The sequence below is a fragment of the Heterobasidion irregulare genome (assembly GCF_000320585.1).
Source record: "Heterobasidion irregulare TC 32-1 unplaced genomic scaffold scaffold_03, whole genome shotgun sequence".
NCBI lineage: Eukaryota > Fungi > Basidiomycota > Agaricomycetes > Russulales > Bondarzewiaceae > Heterobasidion > Heterobasidion irregulare.
In genome coordinates this window covers 1632008-1648560 of record NW_009258199.1, presented here as the reverse complement: position 1 = coordinate 1648560, position 16553 = coordinate 1632008, and the positions used below count along the sequence as shown (strand labels likewise).

At 52.9% G+C, this 16553-nt stretch overlaps 8 protein-coding genes across 8 annotated transcripts; 2 read left to right on the top strand and 6 right to left on the bottom strand.

The window, feature by feature from the left end:
• Window positions 1–85: 85 nt before the first annotated feature.
• On the bottom strand, window positions 86–2878 carry HETIRDRAFT_62958 (uncharacterized protein; the record flags this gene model as incomplete). Its single annotated transcript, XM_009544987.1, has 9 exons — window positions 86–561; window positions 627–2058; window positions 2111–2153; window positions 2202–2239; window positions 2294–2430; window positions 2491–2556; window positions 2620–2664; window positions 2717–2758; window positions 2817–2878. 9 exons carry the CDS (start codon window positions 2876–2878, stop codon window positions 159–161), a joined length of 2268 nt encoding a protein of 755 aa, XP_009543282.1. The 3' UTR covers window positions 86–158.
• Window positions 2879–3473: 595 nt separating this feature from the next.
• On the top strand, window positions 3474–4129 carry HETIRDRAFT_458098 (uncharacterized protein). The gene is made up of 5 exons (XM_009545632.1): window positions 3474–3504; window positions 3557–3641; window positions 3709–3720; window positions 3775–3810; window positions 3863–4129. Exons 1-5 carry the CDS (start codon window positions 3488–3490, stop codon window positions 3905–3907), a joined length of 195 nt encoding a protein of 64 aa, XP_009543927.1. The 5' UTR covers window positions 3474–3487; the 3' UTR covers window positions 3908–4129.
• HETIRDRAFT_123874 (uncharacterized protein) lies at window positions 4120–6291 on the bottom strand (the record flags this gene model as incomplete). The annotated part of the gene is made up of 11 exons (XM_009545631.1): window positions 4120–4176; window positions 4252–4479; window positions 4533–4656; window positions 4754–4846; window positions 4906–5013; window positions 5066–5145; window positions 5199–5276; window positions 5328–5460; window positions 5513–5693; window positions 5751–5828; window positions 5880–6291. 11 exons carry the CDS (start codon window positions 6289–6291, stop codon window positions 4120–4122), a joined length of 1572 nt encoding a protein of 523 aa, XP_009543926.1.
• Window positions 6292–6393: 102 nt separating this feature from the next.
• Window positions 6394–7552, top strand: HETIRDRAFT_444136 (uncharacterized protein; the record flags this gene model as incomplete). The annotated part of the gene is made up of 9 exons (XM_009545630.1): window positions 6394–6451; window positions 6506–6593; window positions 6655–6727; window positions 6795–6862; window positions 6916–6941; window positions 7000–7133; window positions 7191–7310; window positions 7369–7415; window positions 7472–7552. The coding sequence occupies exons 1-9, from the start codon at window positions 6432–6434 to the stop codon at window positions 7550–7552; spliced, it is 657 nt and encodes a 218-aa protein (XP_009543925.1). The 5' UTR covers window positions 6394–6431.
• A 613-nt stretch (window positions 7553–8165) lies between these two features.
• On the bottom strand, window positions 8166–9305 carry HETIRDRAFT_312506 (uncharacterized protein; the record flags this gene model as incomplete). Its single annotated transcript, XM_009545629.1, has 2 exons — window positions 8166–8482; window positions 8555–9305. Coding segments are annotated over 2 exons (1068 nt in total), but the record flags the coding sequence as incomplete, so codon positions are not given.
• Window positions 9306–9650: 345 nt separating this feature from the next.
• Window positions 9651–11339, bottom strand: HETIRDRAFT_472743 (uncharacterized protein; the record flags this gene model as incomplete). Its single annotated transcript, XM_009545628.1, has 7 exons — window positions 9651–9758; window positions 9817–9905; window positions 9965–10536; window positions 10589–10779; window positions 10832–11042; window positions 11093–11212; window positions 11278–11339. 7 exons carry the CDS (start codon window positions 11337–11339, stop codon window positions 9651–9653), a joined length of 1353 nt encoding a protein of 450 aa, XP_009543923.1.
• A 930-nt stretch (window positions 11340–12269) lies between these two features.
• On the bottom strand, window positions 12270–14294 carry HETIRDRAFT_458095 (uncharacterized protein). Its single transcript, XM_009545627.1, has 3 exons — window positions 14238–14294; window positions 13216–14174; window positions 12270–13115 (listed from the first exon to the last, which is right to left on the bottom strand). Exons 1-3 carry the CDS (start codon window positions 14251–14253, stop codon window positions 12600–12602), a joined length of 1491 nt encoding a protein of 496 aa, XP_009543922.1. The 5' UTR covers window positions 14254–14294; the 3' UTR covers window positions 12270–12599.
• Window positions 14295–15159: 865 nt separating this feature from the next.
• On the bottom strand, window positions 15160–16478 carry HETIRDRAFT_458094 (uncharacterized protein; the record flags this gene model as incomplete). The annotated part of the gene is made up of 1 exon (XM_009545626.1): window positions 15160–16478. One exon carries the CDS (start codon window positions 16476–16478, stop codon window positions 15279–15281), a length of 1200 nt encoding a protein of 399 aa, XP_009543921.1. The 3' UTR covers window positions 15160–15278.
• Window positions 16479–16553: the final 75 nt, after the last annotated feature.

Below are 16553 nucleotides of genomic sequence, written 5' to 3'. Positions count from 1 at the left end.
CGGTCTGTTCGTTGCTAGTGGCCTATCTCAACACGGCCCTCCTGTCACCACGTGCTGTGCGCCTCCTCTCCCTCTCTCGCAGCATGCTCTCGCAAGTTATGCCATGCAGTACACTACTGGTACACACCCCACCATCCCCATCGAATCCCCTCCCCACCTCACCACTCCATCTTTTTGCTCCCCCGAGCAGGTGCTACCGGAATCTTCTTGCCCTTGTACCCAAATCCGTCCAGCCACGGCCACACCTCGCTCCGCCGCTCCTCGAACCGCTCGATCGACCCCACCTTCTGCAACGTCAGCGCAATGTCGTCCAGCCCATTCAACAGGCAGTGTCGCCGGAACGGATCCGTCGTGAAACCGATGGGCGCCTTCCCGTTCGCCCGTCGCACCTCCTGCCTGTCCAAGTCCACCTCCAGCTCCAGCCCCGCCTCCGCATCCTCCGCAAGCGTGCGGCACTCGGCCTCCGACAGCGCAACCGGCAGCATTCCATTCTGCATCGTGTTGTTCCGGAAGATGTCCGCAAAACTCGGCGCGATGATGCAACGGATACCGAAATCATTCCTGTAAAACGTCCAGCGTATGAGCATCATGACAAATTAGAGCCTACGCAGCACGAATCAACTCACAGACTCCAGGGTGCGTGCTCGCGCGAGCTGCCGCAGCCAAAGTTCTTTCCGGTGCACACGAGGATCTTCGCATTGTCGTATGGCGCCTTGTTCAGCACAAAGTCGGTGTCCTTCCCCGTGCTGGGGTCTTTTCGCAGCGTGTAAAACAGCGCGCTCGCGAGGCCAGTCCGCTTCAGAGTCTTCAAGAACTGTTTCGGGATGATCATGTCGGTGTCAACGTTCTCGATATGCAGGGGCGCAGCGATTCCCTTGACGATCGTGAATTTCTGCACACTCGACGGCGCTTCGGCTGGGGGCAGATCCTTGGTCAACTCGGATACGACGGGCGTCTCCGGCGTGGGGGACGGCAGGACAGGGTCAGAGAGGAACTCGAACGCGGTGATCGACTTTAGCTTGTCACTGGAGACAACGTCTTTACCAAAGAACTTGCGGACATCGGTGAGCCTCCCCGTCATCGCCGCGGCAGCTGCCATGGCGGGGCTGACAAGGTGTGTACGGCCACCCGCACCCTGACGGCCCTCGAAGTTGCGGTTGCTGGTGCTAGCACAACGTTCGCCGGGCGACAGTTGATCCGGGTTCATGCCCAGACACATAGAGCAGCCTGCCTCGCGCCAGTCAAAGCCAGCGCGCTTGAAGATCACGTCCAAGCCCTCCGCCTCCGCGTGCTGCTTGATGATACCGGACCCGGGCACGATCATCGCCTGCACATTGGGGGCAACCCTGGCATCAGGACCAGCAGCAAGAACTATTCTGGCCGCTGAGCGAAGGTCCTCGATGCGACTGTTCGTGCAAGATCCAATGAACACTTTGTCAATCGTGATGTCTTCCATGCGGGTCTTTGGTGTCAAGCCCATGTACTTCAACGAGCGCTCAATGGAGCTGCGTTTGACGGGGTCCGAAAACGTGGCGGGATCAGGAACGCTGCCAGTGATGGGGGCAACGTCCTGAGGAGAGGTACCCCAGGTAACTGTAGGAATGATGTCCGCGGCACGAATCTTGACCTCGATGTCGAACTGGGCACCCTCGTCGGACTTCAAGGACTTCCAATACGCGACGGCGCGATCCCAAGCCTCGCCTTTCGGCGCCAACGGTCGATTCCGGAGGTAGTCAAAGGTGACTTCATCAGGAGCGACCATGCCTGCACGAGCACCAGCCTCGATCGACATATTGCAGACGCTCATCCGCGCTTCCATGCTGAACCCACGGAAGACCGAGCCCGCGTACTCAATGACAGACCCAGTCCCGCCTGCTGTGCCAATGACACCAATAATGTGGAGGATGACATCCTTGGATGTGACACCTTCGAGGAGATCACCGTCAACTGTGATGCGCATGTTCTTAGCCTTCTTCTGCAGTAAGGTCTGTGTCGCGAGGACGTGCTCGACCTCGGACGTCCCAATGCCGAACGCCAGAGAACCGAACGCGCCGTGGGCTATGAGCATCGATAAGCATCGATCGTCGCTGCCAAAATAGAACGAGCGCACTGGACGTGTGGGAATCACCGCATACACAGGTGATACCGGGGAGCTTTTTTGAGAGTCAGTAACGTCGAGGCTTCAATTGCCCGCCACATACCGTGAACCCTTGCTCTGGGCCGATGATGTGCACGATGCCTTGAATACAGCAAACAATCAGAAACTATTGACATTTCCATGGCAATTGCATACCTTGACGTCTATCTGTCATGCCAAAGTATGTTACGCCAAACTCTTTGACGTTCTCCTCCAACGCCATACATTGTGCGCGTGAGTCGGGTTCGGCGATGAAGGATGGGACTGATGAAAAATTCTTTCGCGATGCCGTGCTAGATGTGAAGAATAAGAGACTCAGGGCACGAGGCAAGGATAGGGTCAAGGCGACATACGGAATGTTATGGTCCACGGTTGCCAGTGTGCAATCAGGACGGCGGACGGGACGCTTGGCAACTCGCCTGGAATGATGACACGCATTGAGCTTGACGTCGTTTCAAAGATGTTTTTGGGAAAGTACGCACAGTCCTTCGAATGCTTGTGGGCTCGTAACTTCGTGCACGAGGTGTCTGGGCGTAATCTCAACGATCCGAGCAGTTGGCATGCCACGTCAATGCTCACCGGTCAATGTAGATCAGAGCCAATCCATCTTCCTGCACGTCTCTGTGGAAGCAGCAATGTCTGAGCATGACGTCGTCTCACGGCTGAAGGGCATACGAACATGACATGGTCGTCCCAGATCTTATCGTACAGGGTGCGTGGTTTTGAGACCGTTGCGGGCATGACTCGTTGATGTGGTAGTGTTTAAGTGTGGAGAACGAGCAGAACGGAATGAAAGTCGTGTGCCAGTCGAGCGTACCGATGCGAGTTTTAAGAAACGAATGGAGTATGACTGGCTAGCGCCATCGGCCGATTCAATGTCGGAGTCCGCCTCCGATTTACCCACGCTCCAAATCGGCTCATGCCTCCACGGCCGAGCAAGGGATGTCTCTCGGACTTTGAGTCGTCGACGATCGACATGGGTCTATGAAGGCCTCGTATAAAGGGAGGGCATGTGCACCGTGATACTCATGATGCGGTGTTACTTCGAGGACAAATCGTACGCAAGATAAGGGAATAGAAAGTCATCATCATCCGCGCCAACACCTCACATATTGCTATGGGCAATACTGCAGGAACATGAAAGCACTAAATTCCTGACACAGAGACATCGAGAATGCGCTGTGAAAGGCTTTGAAGCGTTGGAGAATAAGAACGAGTGATCGGCAGTTGCCGAGGGACCCTCGGGAAATAACTGCACAGTTCTTCAGCCACCGCTCCCACGATCCAAGTCAACCACACCGTAAGGCTGCTAGCCATCGCACAGCAAGCCCAAGTCGCCGACAAGTCCAAATGGCCAAATCCAAGAAGTACGCTCTCCCACTCTGCCCGACACAGACGAGGTGCTGACGGATGCATCAGCCATACCAATCACAACCAGAACAAAAAGGCTCACCGTAATGGTATCAGGAAGCCTGTGGCTGGCCGGACACGGTCGTTGAAGGGTGTACGTCCTCTTTGCATTTCTGCGCGGATCGTGCGAGGGGAATGACATCGACCCATTTGTGCTACAGGTCGACGCTAAGGTAAATCAGACTTCAGGCATTTGAGAGGTTTGATACTGAGATCTTGACCCCAAGTTCCGCCGGAATTCTCGGTTCGCTCTTAACGGCTCTGTGAGTCCACTCGTACTTCTCGTTTAGTAAAGGATGCTCATCAATATGACAGCGCAAAGCGCGAGTAGAAGCCAAAGCAGCAGCAGCCGCATCATGATTTCCGCCTTGTCAGACGGAGGAGCCCGCCAGCCAGTATAGGAGAGGTCCAGATCGATGTGTTGTGTATCGCAGTCTCCCATGCCTATGTTATATGCCTAGGTCACTACGCAAAAGAAACGCATTCAAAAACATCATATCACGAGGCGCTTCCGAACTCATACAACAGTACGACGCTACACTTTCATAACAAAACGCATACGGTGATACAGACTATCCTTGATCCTGCTGAGGCTTCGCATTCTTGTCTTGGCTGGCACGTGCGATGGCCTGCGACAGTCTGATCGCCTACAACGTTCCAATTTGTTGTGAGCCGTTCGAAAGAAATAAGAGGGCACGACTTACCGCTGCATGATCCGCAGGTAAAGCGCCCTTTGCCATATTATGTTTACCTGGCCTCAGTCTGCTAGCGCCGACGGTACGTTTTACCGTGTGCAATCCCTCTGGTGTAGCGAGCACCTTTTTGCATTCTTCGTCAGTGACGACATGACCTTCCAGCAGCGAGAAAAATTTGAGGCGCAAAACAGCTTTGATGCGCTCGAGTTGGTGCGTCGTATACCACCCGTCTCGCTCCTAGAGGTATGCAGAGTCAGCCGTGCGATACCTACGACGGACAAAATGTGTACATTGCACGTGTCCCGGACTACCTCTTCGTCTTCGATCATGTCTTTGAGCAAAGCATCTTCTATGTCACATAACTGAAACGCGGCTGTCTCTGTGGTTACTGTTACACCGTCGAAAATATGTGTTCTAGTAGACAGGTCAACAACTTAATGACCAGTACTTTTTTAGAGAAGGACACGACACAAACCTTCGCTCATCCTGCACTCTATTAACACGGTTATACGAGGTGATCGAATATCGACTCTCTTGCCGCCGTGTGACAACAGAGGGTCGAGCTATAGCATGATTGAGATTTCGAAAGTACAAACGTTGAAACCTGCAAGTCGTCAAAAGCCTCTTGAGTGATCAAAAAGAGAGTGCCAGAAAGAAACCAACAATCTTGCTCCCTTATCTTCCCGAGGTTCGTACCCAAAGCGTACGAGAGTGTCCCGCCAAGGACCGTCCTGAAAAACGTAACACGACAAAGGCAACAGTACCTTCGAGCTGCACACATTTCAATATCGCAGTAGATTCCCTGGGCAGGAATATTACACACTTGTGAATCTCTCGAGCTTGGGCAGGAGTGAACTGATTCAAAAGCGCTGCGCGAGTCCATATTGGCCTTTCTTTGAAAAGCTACGGACAGACATTCAAGCAGCCAACGTGGGCGGAGAGGAAATTCAACTCACCTTTTCAAGGTCTTTGAGAAGGCCTTGATCGAACTGGTCACGGAGCTCCTCACAATTTGGTGGCGGCTTCGTTGGTACCTGTACCGCGATGTTGCAGATATTTTCAAAACATTCGTGAAACCGACGCACTTCTTTCTCTGAAAACATTATGGAGGCAGGGCCAAACCCTTTCCAGCGCATCTTGTTGATGAGTCGCTTTTTCTCATCGCCGGTCTCTTCGTCGATGATGGTGGTGACTACCGACATGGGATTGCTTTTGAAGCTGTCGCGTATTGTCAAGATAGAAGGACCACAAAGTGAACGCGCTACTGTACCTATAGTTCTGCGGGATACTTTGGCGGCTGAACAGCGGGGGTGGGAATAGACGAAGGTTGCTCTTGGTAGCTTGCGGTGCTCCGCCTGTCAATTCAGGGTCGATTTCCATGGCCGTCGGGTCCTTTGCAACAACATAATCTTCTCTCTCCTCCGGTATAGTATATTGGCGAATGGCATCGACTGACCCGAGCTTGTAAAAATCTATAGTCTTGGGATGAATAGAATCTCCGGGCTTACCGTCCATGTTACTCATAGCCATGCGTAGTTTCGTAACAGGATCATTCATGTCCGGTTGGAACTGATAGTCCGCCATACCTGATCAAAGAATGTGGTATGTGGAGCCCAATAGCAATACGTTCCACTCACTGCGAAATCTGGCTGTCTTCTGAATCACCCCGACAGGCTCTGCCGTGTATTCTCCAACCAGCTCATTTTCTCCAGTCTCGGGATTGAGCCTCCGTCGTTTCCGCTTCACCACTTTCAGCAAGATATTGTTCGTGGGAATGACGTCACCTGGAATGGGATGCGCGAAAGGATTTTCTGGCCTCATGTTGAGCTCAAGGAGGCCGTCGTTCTTTGAGGCATTTCGTCTAAAGGCTGCGTTCAGGCTCGACTGCCCGCCCATTGTGTGAATGGCGCGGGGTACGGAAGTAGGGCGGACATAGCCTGGATACTCGACCGAGTAGAAATATGTTGTTGGGAGAGCATACTCAGGCGCGTGTTGGGTCACATTGGGAGAAGGTGGTGTTTCTGCAGGCGCGTCCACGTCCACGTCCATGTCGTTTGGAGGGAAAGCTCAGCGTAAGAAACTCAGCTGTCTGTGCATTTACATCACGTGAGATGACGGGCATGTTCCTCTGGTGGGTGTCCGACTCGTTTCGGTGCGGCATCTCTGATCATCTCCTCGCACTTTCCATCATGTCCTCGTTCTTTGGTCTGTGAGTGGGACCTTTCGATGACTATCTTTGAATCGCATTCGATTGCCCCCGCAGAGGCAAAACACGAACATTCAAGCCCCGCAGGGACGTCCCCGAAGGCACCAAGCAATATCAGCTCAGGAAGTATGCTGAAGCCACTCTGGTCAGTCTGCCTCATAGCAAGCATAAATCTCCCGACCTGTACCGAAGCCCGTTTCTCGTAGGGATCTGGTAACTTGCGATTAGCTGTCAAGTTACCCGAAGGAGAGGATCTGAACGAATGGCTTGCTGTTCATGGTGCGCTTGGCTCGAGATGCTGATGTACAGCAGCGTTCACGGATGCACACGAACGACTATGTTACAGCGGTTGACTTTTTCAATCATCTGAATATGCTGTATGGTACCGTCACCGAATTCTGCACTGCTCAAGAAGTAAGTTCGACGGGACACAAATATCGTGCATAATTAATCCCCATCAACGGCAGTGCCCCATCATGTCCGCCGGTCCACGGTACCTACATCGTCAGAATACGTGCGTTCGCTTTGTTTCTCTAACACCATCTCGTCAGATACGAGTATCTCTGGGAAGACGGCGTGAAGTACAAACGGCCGACCAAGCTCCCTGCTCCAGAATATGTGGATGCTCTGATGAATTGGGCCCAAGCCATGCTCGATGACGAGAATATATTCCCCAACAAAATTGGTTCTTTCCCTCTCTCAATCGACTCCCCCGCATGACCGCTGACGTTTCTATCGCCAGGCGTTCCGTTTCCCAAGAACTTCAGAGACACCGTCCGCACCGTCGTCCGCCGTCTCTTCCGGGTCTACGCGCACATATACAGCAATCACTTTGATCAGATATGCGCCTTGGGCATCGAAGGTCTCGTCCATCTCTCGCTCGATTCTCTCTCGAATCTGACTAGCTTCGTATCGTCCAGCCCATCTGAACACAAGCTATAGACATTTCTTCCTTTTCATACACGAGGTACATGGCATCGCACGCCCTCCGAAAAGCGGACTAATTCCTAACCTGCCTTACAGTTCGATCTCGTAGACAAGAAAGAACTTGCACCGCTAGATGAGCTTAACGAAGCGATTCTTGCCGAGGAAAGAAGCCGGTGATAGAACAAACCTGGATATCCGCATTTCTCGCGGCCTCTGCTGCTGCCGCCCAACTTGTATACCCGCCCGCCCTTACATCTCTCCGACGCTAAATCCTCTCTGTTGTATCTGTATCACCGTTCCTTCAATCCAATTTGCAAAAACCTCAATGCCGTATCTTCGTGGGAGACGTCACCAACTTCGATGACTTTACGGAACTAGGTGAGGTGGCCGGTTCCTTGATCAAGAGAACCGCTCGGAAGCGTGTTTATATTTCGGAATCAAACCTACAATTCGTGTGCATCCTGAGATCGTAGAGGGTATTTAATTTACAGCTAACAAGTCAAAGAGTATACAGGGCATCGTTTATGATCAGGCTAGGGATGTGACTTGATGGGGGATAGGAATAATGGTAAATGAAGGGGGAGGGGGGGGCAGGAGGGGGGTGGGGGAGGGGGTAATGTGAATGGGACAATGATACGTGTATGCGAGCGATGTCCATTCGAGAGGCATTTAAGACTATGACGGATGCAAATAAGTTGGACAGAGTGGAGAGAGTATGAAGAGCGTGAATACAGTAGGCGCGTCGAAAGCGAAAGCGAGGGAAGATCCGTGCGTGGGTGGCGAACATGGTTCATGCGTGTGTTATTTTTGAACCGACAGAGATTGAACCGGGTCTTGAGCTGGAGAGTTGCCAACGTAAGTGACAGGTCTTCTTCCTACGAACTGAATCTGACAGACGTACCGATGAAGAAAATTTAGATAGTCCTCTTTGGAATAGTGAGCCCAATCTGAATGCTGATATCGCCAAACGGAATCTGCCTACCTTGACGACGGACCACTGGACGAGAAGGTTGTTGATCCTTTCCCGAAGTGAGATTTTGCATAGGTCGCATGACAGGTGGACGGCCAGCGGGGCGAGTGCAGCTTCGATAGACGCTGTGGACAGATCTATTATGACGTAAATGTAAGCCAAAGTAAGGAAAACGCCTGCCTGATCATCGAAACTGAAAGCCAACGTACCCGGTCGAGCATCCCACGCCAGATACGCCGAGGCCAACGCCCAAGCCCGTGTGAGCTTCTTTTGATCTGTAGAATCACAAGATGACGTTGGAGCATGCGGATGTGGAGGAGGGAGCAGGAGGCGTTTGAGAGCGTCGACACGGCCGAGATGCAGGAAGAACAGGCGCTTGAGGTATACGGGCCCCACTTTCTTCACTATATCGTCTGTCAGAGAGGAAAGGGGGAATGAGAGAAGATGTGGGGATATGGACATCGCGAGGTCGTAAAGGTCACACGAAGCTGCAAGGGCGTATATTTCGACGGGGGACGACGAGGCGTTGGCAAGAAGTGCGTTAAATAGAGGGGTGGATGGTGCTACATGGGTCTTGGCAGGAATTCCGTACGTGGCCATGGCGTGCACGGCTGCGATCATGGTCTCTGTCGCGGGAGAGTAATGGCCCACGGGCATGTTGTAGATCGCATGCAGGAGAACATTTATGACGGCGGAGTGTTCGTGAAGAGAAAGAATGTGGCCAGGCGCCTCTCCTTCTTTCTTTGGGGGCACCGGGAGCAAGAAATTGAAAGCGTTTTCTGAGGCTCGGAGGAGCCTGTGGGAGCTGACATAGAAGAAGACAGAGTCGGAGGAGAGAACGACGAGGTCGGCGAGAGCGCCTGGGTCGAGAGCGGCGCCTGGAAAGAAGGTGGTGGAGACGGACACCAGGGTGCCGTTCTCCTCGTCTTCGCCGGGGGAGCCTGTCTGTGAAGCCTGGGGGAAAAGGTGAGCTGAGGGGGGACGGCCGGGACGAACGGCGAGCGCACCGGAGGGGTCGGGACCTGGGGGGTCTGGAGGGGGGAGAGGCCTAGGCTGAGACGGGCGGACATCTCGGGCGAGGCAACGGGGCTCATGGTCGAACGAGAGGGCGAGCGAGTGGAGGCTCCGTTGAATCCCATCTGTACTTTAAACAGTCGCCCACCGTCCGCTTCCAGAAAGAGGACGTCACCGTCACCGTCCCGGTCACGCCCCAGACACTTGCTTCCGCATCTGGCCTCTCGGTTCGTCGCTCAAAAATAGTGCAAGACAGGAGTACGGGTGCATACACCACACGTAGAGTTAACCCTACAGACTCGGCGGCGCCAGTCCGTCGCCACCCTGCCCTTGCAGCCGCGCCCTATTCTTCGCCTGATGTATCTGCTCTCGTTGTCCAAAGTTGGAGTCGTGCAGCTCCTACAAACGGTGACGTGACGGTCAGCCAAAGTCACCCAGCGCGCCCCGCCCCACTCACCATGTTTGCCAGTCGCCTCGCAGTCGACACTCTGTTTAGATGCTCCAACACCTTATCCTCGGGCAGCTCCATTTCGCTGAGCCGCGTCTCTGACGCCATTTCAAATGACTCAGCGAAGGTCTCGTGAGATGAAATGGAAGCCGCTCACTTATGCGATCCTCGATCTTGAGCACCCGTCCCTCGTCCCGTTCCGACACAAAACTGATCGCCACACCTCCACGCCCGGCCCGCGCCGTTCGTCCCACCCGATGCGTGTACTCCTCTGGCTCATCGGTGAGGTCCCAATTCACCACCAACGCGACGTCTTCGATATCCAATCCTCGCGCACCCACGTCCGTGCAAACGAGCACAGGAACGACGGATGAACGGAACAGCTGCAGCGAGTTCAACCTCTCACGCTGGGTCAGACGCGAATGCAGGGCCGTGCTCCGGATGGATAGGGTTTTCAACAGGTAAGTCAAGTAGGCCGCGGTCCGAGGGCGGGCGCAGAATATCATCGTCGGCGGAGGCTGTGCCGGCTCATCCTCGACCTGTGCCTTTTTCTGAGCACCCTTCGGTTTCGATCTGGGCTTCCGAGATGTCTTGGAGGGCTCCGGTGCCGCCCGGCGGAGATGAAGGGTCGACTCGGGAGGGTTGCAAAGGAGATGATATAGATATGATTCTCGGACGTGTGAGGGAACGAGGATATAGTACTGCTTGAGAGACTCTACGGTCTCTGTCCTGTGTTCGCATGCGTTAGAAACGATTCGCCGCAAGGTTAGATCACGCGTACGAAGCTACCATTCTGTGCACGAATGGCTTTTGTTTACCAGGCCGAGGCGGGGCATCGGCGATAGTTTCTATAGAAGGGGTCCAGGTAGCCGTGAACAAAGCCGTCTGCCTGTCTTTAGGAAGGACGCTAAAGATATGCGCCATGTCCGCCGAGAACGTAGACGTCAACAGTCGATCGGCCTCGTCTAGCACCTGTCTCATTATCAGCAAGCCACCGAGACAGCATATGACAGGACTGGCGGACCAGGAATTTGACCCTCGACAGATCCCACTCGCCGCTGCCGCTTCGTAGATGATCGACGATGCGTCCGGGGGTCGCCACAACCACATGTGGACGGTTTCCGAGCTCAAGGGCTTGCGCCATCATGTCCATGCCGCCTACGACAACGGCGGTCCGGACATTGAGAGGCGCGCCCAACACCGCAAATTGTTCCGATATCTGGAAAGCCAACTCGCTGCACAGACAGAGTCAACAGATGAAGTCGCAGATTCCAGAGCGACATACCGGGTAGGGGTCAATACGAGCGCAAAGATCCCATACGGGTCAACAGACAGTTTCTGCAATATTGGCAGTGCGAAAGCCATGGTTTTACCGGACCCTGTCTTCGCATTTCCTATACAGTCCCTACCTTGGATGGAAACAGCATCAGTCATATGCACCGCACATCACGACCGCAGGCCAACGTGAACTCGCCTGCAAGTAGAGGTGGAACGCAGGCGGTCTGAACCTCTGTCGGCGCGCGAATGGACATTTTCGCGAGCGTAGCGATAAGTGTCGTGGAAATATCGAGCGAGGAGAACGTGGAGAACTTGGGGGCATTGGTTTTGGATGGAGTCAGATCTCTGGCAAGACTTTTTGGCTTCGCTTTCATGCGCGAAGAACCGGGTTCGTCGGTGGTGTCCCAGAATGTGGACGCGTTCTTCAGATCTCCCTGTCCATCCACTCGGTCGTCCTGCTCCCTATCCTTCTCCTCCAGAGCGGAATCAGCTTCTACAGCATCGGAGCCCTCCATGTCATCTGTGCTCGTACCCCCCTCATCTTCACTCCGGGTATCGAGTTCCTTGGATATCTGCTTGCGCCGCTTTCGAAGTGGCTCTTCTTGTCTCCGCATCAGTTCGTCAGTCGACAATTCCTTCCGTTTGGGCCCAGACATGGTGACTGCAAGTCAATATAATGACCTAATTCCAGACCTAGGGCAATTGGGGGAAATGGAAGAGCGAGCAAAGTCAAATTTACCACAGAAAAGTCTTGCCTGCTATATCCTGACGTCCGATCCTAATGTGGACAGAAAATAGCCAGAATACCTACATAATGTAAGAGGAAGAGGGCGAAATTGAAACACATTGGATGGCGGTTTCTCACGGCTTCTCCGCTTTCTCTGCTACTTACTGCTGCATCGCGTGCTGTCTAACTCTCAAATCTGACATACCACTAGATGTGCACAGTACTCCTGGCATTGCTCGAGCCTGATGCAGACAAGAATCGCTCTTTCCAACATCCGATCCCCGATATGAGCGAATCGGACCAATAAATATCCTGATCAGTAATGTGGGTGATCTGGGACGGATTCTAGATCAATGTGGACACTTTGGGTTCAAATCATACTCTTTTGACCAGACTTTAGCGGTGAAATGCCAAGGTCCAGCCAAATTGGAGGATGCCAATCCGTCGCGGTAACAATAATGTCTCAGCGCGAGATAATCGCGTGTGAGTAGGATTTCTGAGAGACGCTGGACATGGTGTACAGTCTACTCGATCAGAATCCGTAAGTAAATATAAAACAATAACCAATAATTTCTCGAGGAATATAAGCGGAAGGTCAGGTACTAGTAATACACGGTAACACAATAATCGTGATATATCGAAAACAGCTGGATCGTGAAGTAAAGACAGTGACGGCGACCCGATAGGGCGGATAGGTGAGAGAATTTGCTACAGAGGGCTTCATCAGTGGCTAAAAATACAACTTCAAAATTAGACAAATAGTAATGTAAACGAGAGATACTTCGCGTCAATGCAGGCGGCTGGCCTGAGCGCTCCTGCTTGACGAGTACGATGTCGACGCATTGTGGTGCGGCCGGGTCTTTGAGCCAGAAGCAGGGTGATGCTCGTGCAATGCACCCTCCAACTCGGAGGGGGTGCGAGTCGAAGTGCTGTAAGTCTGCTCAAAGAACGAAGGCAGGAATAATGGATCCGAGAGGAAAGAGTTCATGTACGGAATTTGCGGATTCGATGGACCCTCCGCGTATTCAGAAAGAGTGATCTGTGGTAGACTTTCAGACTGATCCAGAATGGATGTGTCGAAAACATCGAATTGCGCCAACCAGGCTTGGTCGGGAGAGCCTTGGCTACCGCTGTCCTTAGGCATCATGACATCCGTCCCGGATACAAGCATCGGAGCAGAATCTTCAACTCTGGGAATGAGGCTGATATCATCTCCTGCAAAGGGGATCATGGGAGAAATTTGTTCCATCCTGACGGGGGTTGTGACATGTCCAAATGCGAGTACGGTTGTCTTGTCCTCAACCTTAATAACGATAGCACCGTTTGCAAACGACGACGACGACGATGTGTAATATGTCACGTAAGCACATGACATCACGAAGATAGAGATAAGATAAACGTACAGCATCAGCATCAACCGGGTGCCAACGGCGATGCAGATAGAGATCGCGCACAAAGGGAGATGGGGAGTCGTTAGCAGGCGTGCTTCGATGAGATGCTTGAGAAATTGCGGAGCTCGTACGGCTCTCCGGTCGAGACATCCTCTCCAACTCTGATGGAGGAAGAAGAGGAGAGTCGAAGGGAGAGCACGTCACAGTCGACGGAGTTACTGCACGAGACGCAGGCAAGCTCGTCGTCCCCCACGCTGAACGATCCTGGGAGAACCTTCCACTAGACTTCGCCCTCCGTCTTCGAAAAGGAGGGGGTGCGGGTCCAAGTGCACCGCAATACTTCTCGCGTATCTCCCGGATGCGATCCTTCACTTGCGCCTCCTGGGGATCCTCACGAACCTGTGTTCTCTGCCTGCATTTACTCCTAGACGACCGCTCGGACTTGTGACTTGGGTGCTTCGAACTATGTTCAAGAGCCGCATCTGCCGCCTTCTGGCGCCACTTTTGTTTCTCCTCATCGGACATCAGCCTCCAGCATTCGCCTGCAATCTTGCTGATGTTCTGCTGGCGACATTCCACAGCCTTGGGAACACGGCCGGTTTTGATGAAGTCGGATCGAAACAACATAAAAGAATTGGAGCCCTTTCCAGAATGGGCGCGAGAAATTGCGGGCGGAGCATGAGATTGATGAAGGAAAGATGTAACGCGTTGCTGATGAGGTGAGTTCTGCACTGCAGAGATGGTTGACGGATATGTCATGGAAGACTTTATATCATCATTCGAGATTGGGAGGCCTGTCGACAGGCTGGGGTTATTGGGTGTAAGTGCCGAAGGTTCAGAAGACGATTGTTCGAGATTCTGAGAGGACAAAGGAAACGACCAAGTATTGAGCGTTGTCCACTCCAAGTTTGATGGAGGAGATGCGTTCGAAAGCATCGACAGGGAAGGACTATTATGAGAAGAAAAGGAATCTTGAGGGGGTACAGCAATGACATATTAGGGGACATTATCGATTGACTTCACAGTATACGCACTTCCGTTGAAGCCCATTTGCGATGGGTAGCAAAGTGGCGGAAGCCAGATGAGATGCTTCGAGGAAGAGGGAGAGGGATGGACCTAAGAAGCCTCCAGCGCACCCTTTTATGCATTTTTGGAGGCCGTCCACACTCGAGGTCCGCGACACGATGGAAAGGACCAGGATACGTCGTCGCAGCCTACTCCGATCGACAAGTCCGCTCCCGACGATAGACATTAGGGAAGCAGAATTTCACCAAGAAGAGAAAGCAAAAAGATCAGAAGAACAGGACAACGAATGGTGCGCCGGACATGCATCCGACCTCATGGGCGCCTTGAGTGCATGGACTAGCCCTGGTCGTTCCCGCCAACCAGCGGACTGATACTGCTTTGTCTGGATAAGATAGAATCACGACTTCCAAGGTCCGCTAACCTGTCTTTGAAGTGAAAGGAACCATGCGAGGGCCATGTGCCCATGTAATTTGACACTGTGGCACGAAGTCAACAAGTCCAGATGACTGGAAGACGGAAGCCCCGAAGTTTCTGACCGCGTATGATTGGACTTGCTTGGATATCTTCACAGCGACAATGTTTATTGTGGTGAACAGGGCAATGGTTAGCGAAGTCAGATGATGAGATGGCCTCGAGGCTCGATCGGGGCTGTGTCTTTTAACAGACACGAGGTGGAAAGTCTACGGACAAAGAATTGGATACAGGTTTTCATGTCGACCTGGCAAGAATTTGACCACTCACCTCAGGATAACGGTGTATGCGGAGCCATTACACTTAGCTCACCAGCACGCCCAATCAGTATTGTGCAAGGAAATCCAAGTTTATATCCCAACTAGGTACTGAGATAGATCAGGAGTGAGATTAAAGATCTACTGCCCTCGCACACACGTTCACTCATAAAATCGGACGCGTTGATAGGCTGCGCGATGCAACAGTGGTAATATGGATCTATAAGTATCTCTCTACATTAGTTACGAAATGTGTATATGTTTAGCTAAGGCTCACAGAATACGGAATATAGTATCGATACATCGGCAGAATAGTCCGGCTCAGAAATTGATCCATTGAGACTCGCTTGCTGCCTTTTTAACTCGGTTCATCACGGCCAGGCCCTCCTTCTCCTCTAAGATTGCTTCGACAAGAATAATGTCAGACCCTCTCTCTTCTAATGTGAGAAGACCATCGAACAGACGGTGCGCTGTTACAGCAGGGTCTGATACCGCACCAAGGTAGAAGACTGTAAACTCTAAACCGGATACTTCGTCTGTTTGCAAGAGAATTCTCGAGTCCGATGGCACCAATAACCCAACTTTCACGGGCCGTTGAGCATGCGTTGTCTTGAGAGATGCAAAGAGGTCGCTAAGCGTAGTGGACGCCGTGCCAGGGGGAGGAGAGGTAGAGGTATAAAGGAGAGTGACGGGGACCGATGGTGAATAATGACGGTATTTCATCCCAGGTGTCGTTGGTGTTGCCTCCATAGCAGCATCCTGGAAGTCCCTCTTGTGCACCAAAACTCTTGGAACCTTGCTGCCCTCACCGATCTCCTCCCTCAATGCTCCCTCGATATCCTCCACGGTGACACCTCCAGGTCTCAGCACACGGATATTGCCATCCTCGTTCAGCCCATCTACCACAGTACTCTCTAGGCCTACTGTGCATGATCCCCCGTCTAAGATGAGTGATAGCTTGCTACCCAAGTCCTTGAAAACATGCTCGGCGCGCGTCGGACTCGGCTTGCCAGAAGAGTTGGCGCTGGGTGCGGCGATCGGTGCATCAACAAGAGCGATGAGCGCTCGGGCCACAGGATGGGAGGGCATTCGTATCGCGACGGTGGGATGATTGGCGGTGACGATTTGTGGTACAGTGGAGGGGTCGGATGGGAACAGGAGGGTTAGTGCGCCGGGCCAAAAACGCTTCATGAGGACCTCATACGACCGAGATGGAGCGTACGTCGGCGGAAGGAGGCTCCGAAGCATGCGTTGCGACGAGACATGGACGATGAGGGGATTGTCTGCAGGCCGACCTTTGGTAGAGAAGATGCGAGCTGCTGCGCTTGCATCGAGAGCAAGGGCCCCCAGGCCGTAGACGGTTTCCGTTGGGAAACCTATAGCCTGAGCGGACTTGATTTGATGGGCTGCGGCCGTCAACGAAGCCCGTGTGACTTCATCATCGAAGTTCGGTAGTTCGTCGTCGGCAGAGAAGGAAATGCTGGAAGGCTCACACCTCAAGACGTGGGCGGAGACAGACATGGTATGAAGGAACCGCAGTTTATCGGTCGAACGGCTGATCATCAATCGCCAACATCTCATCGAGTCACAGTCGAC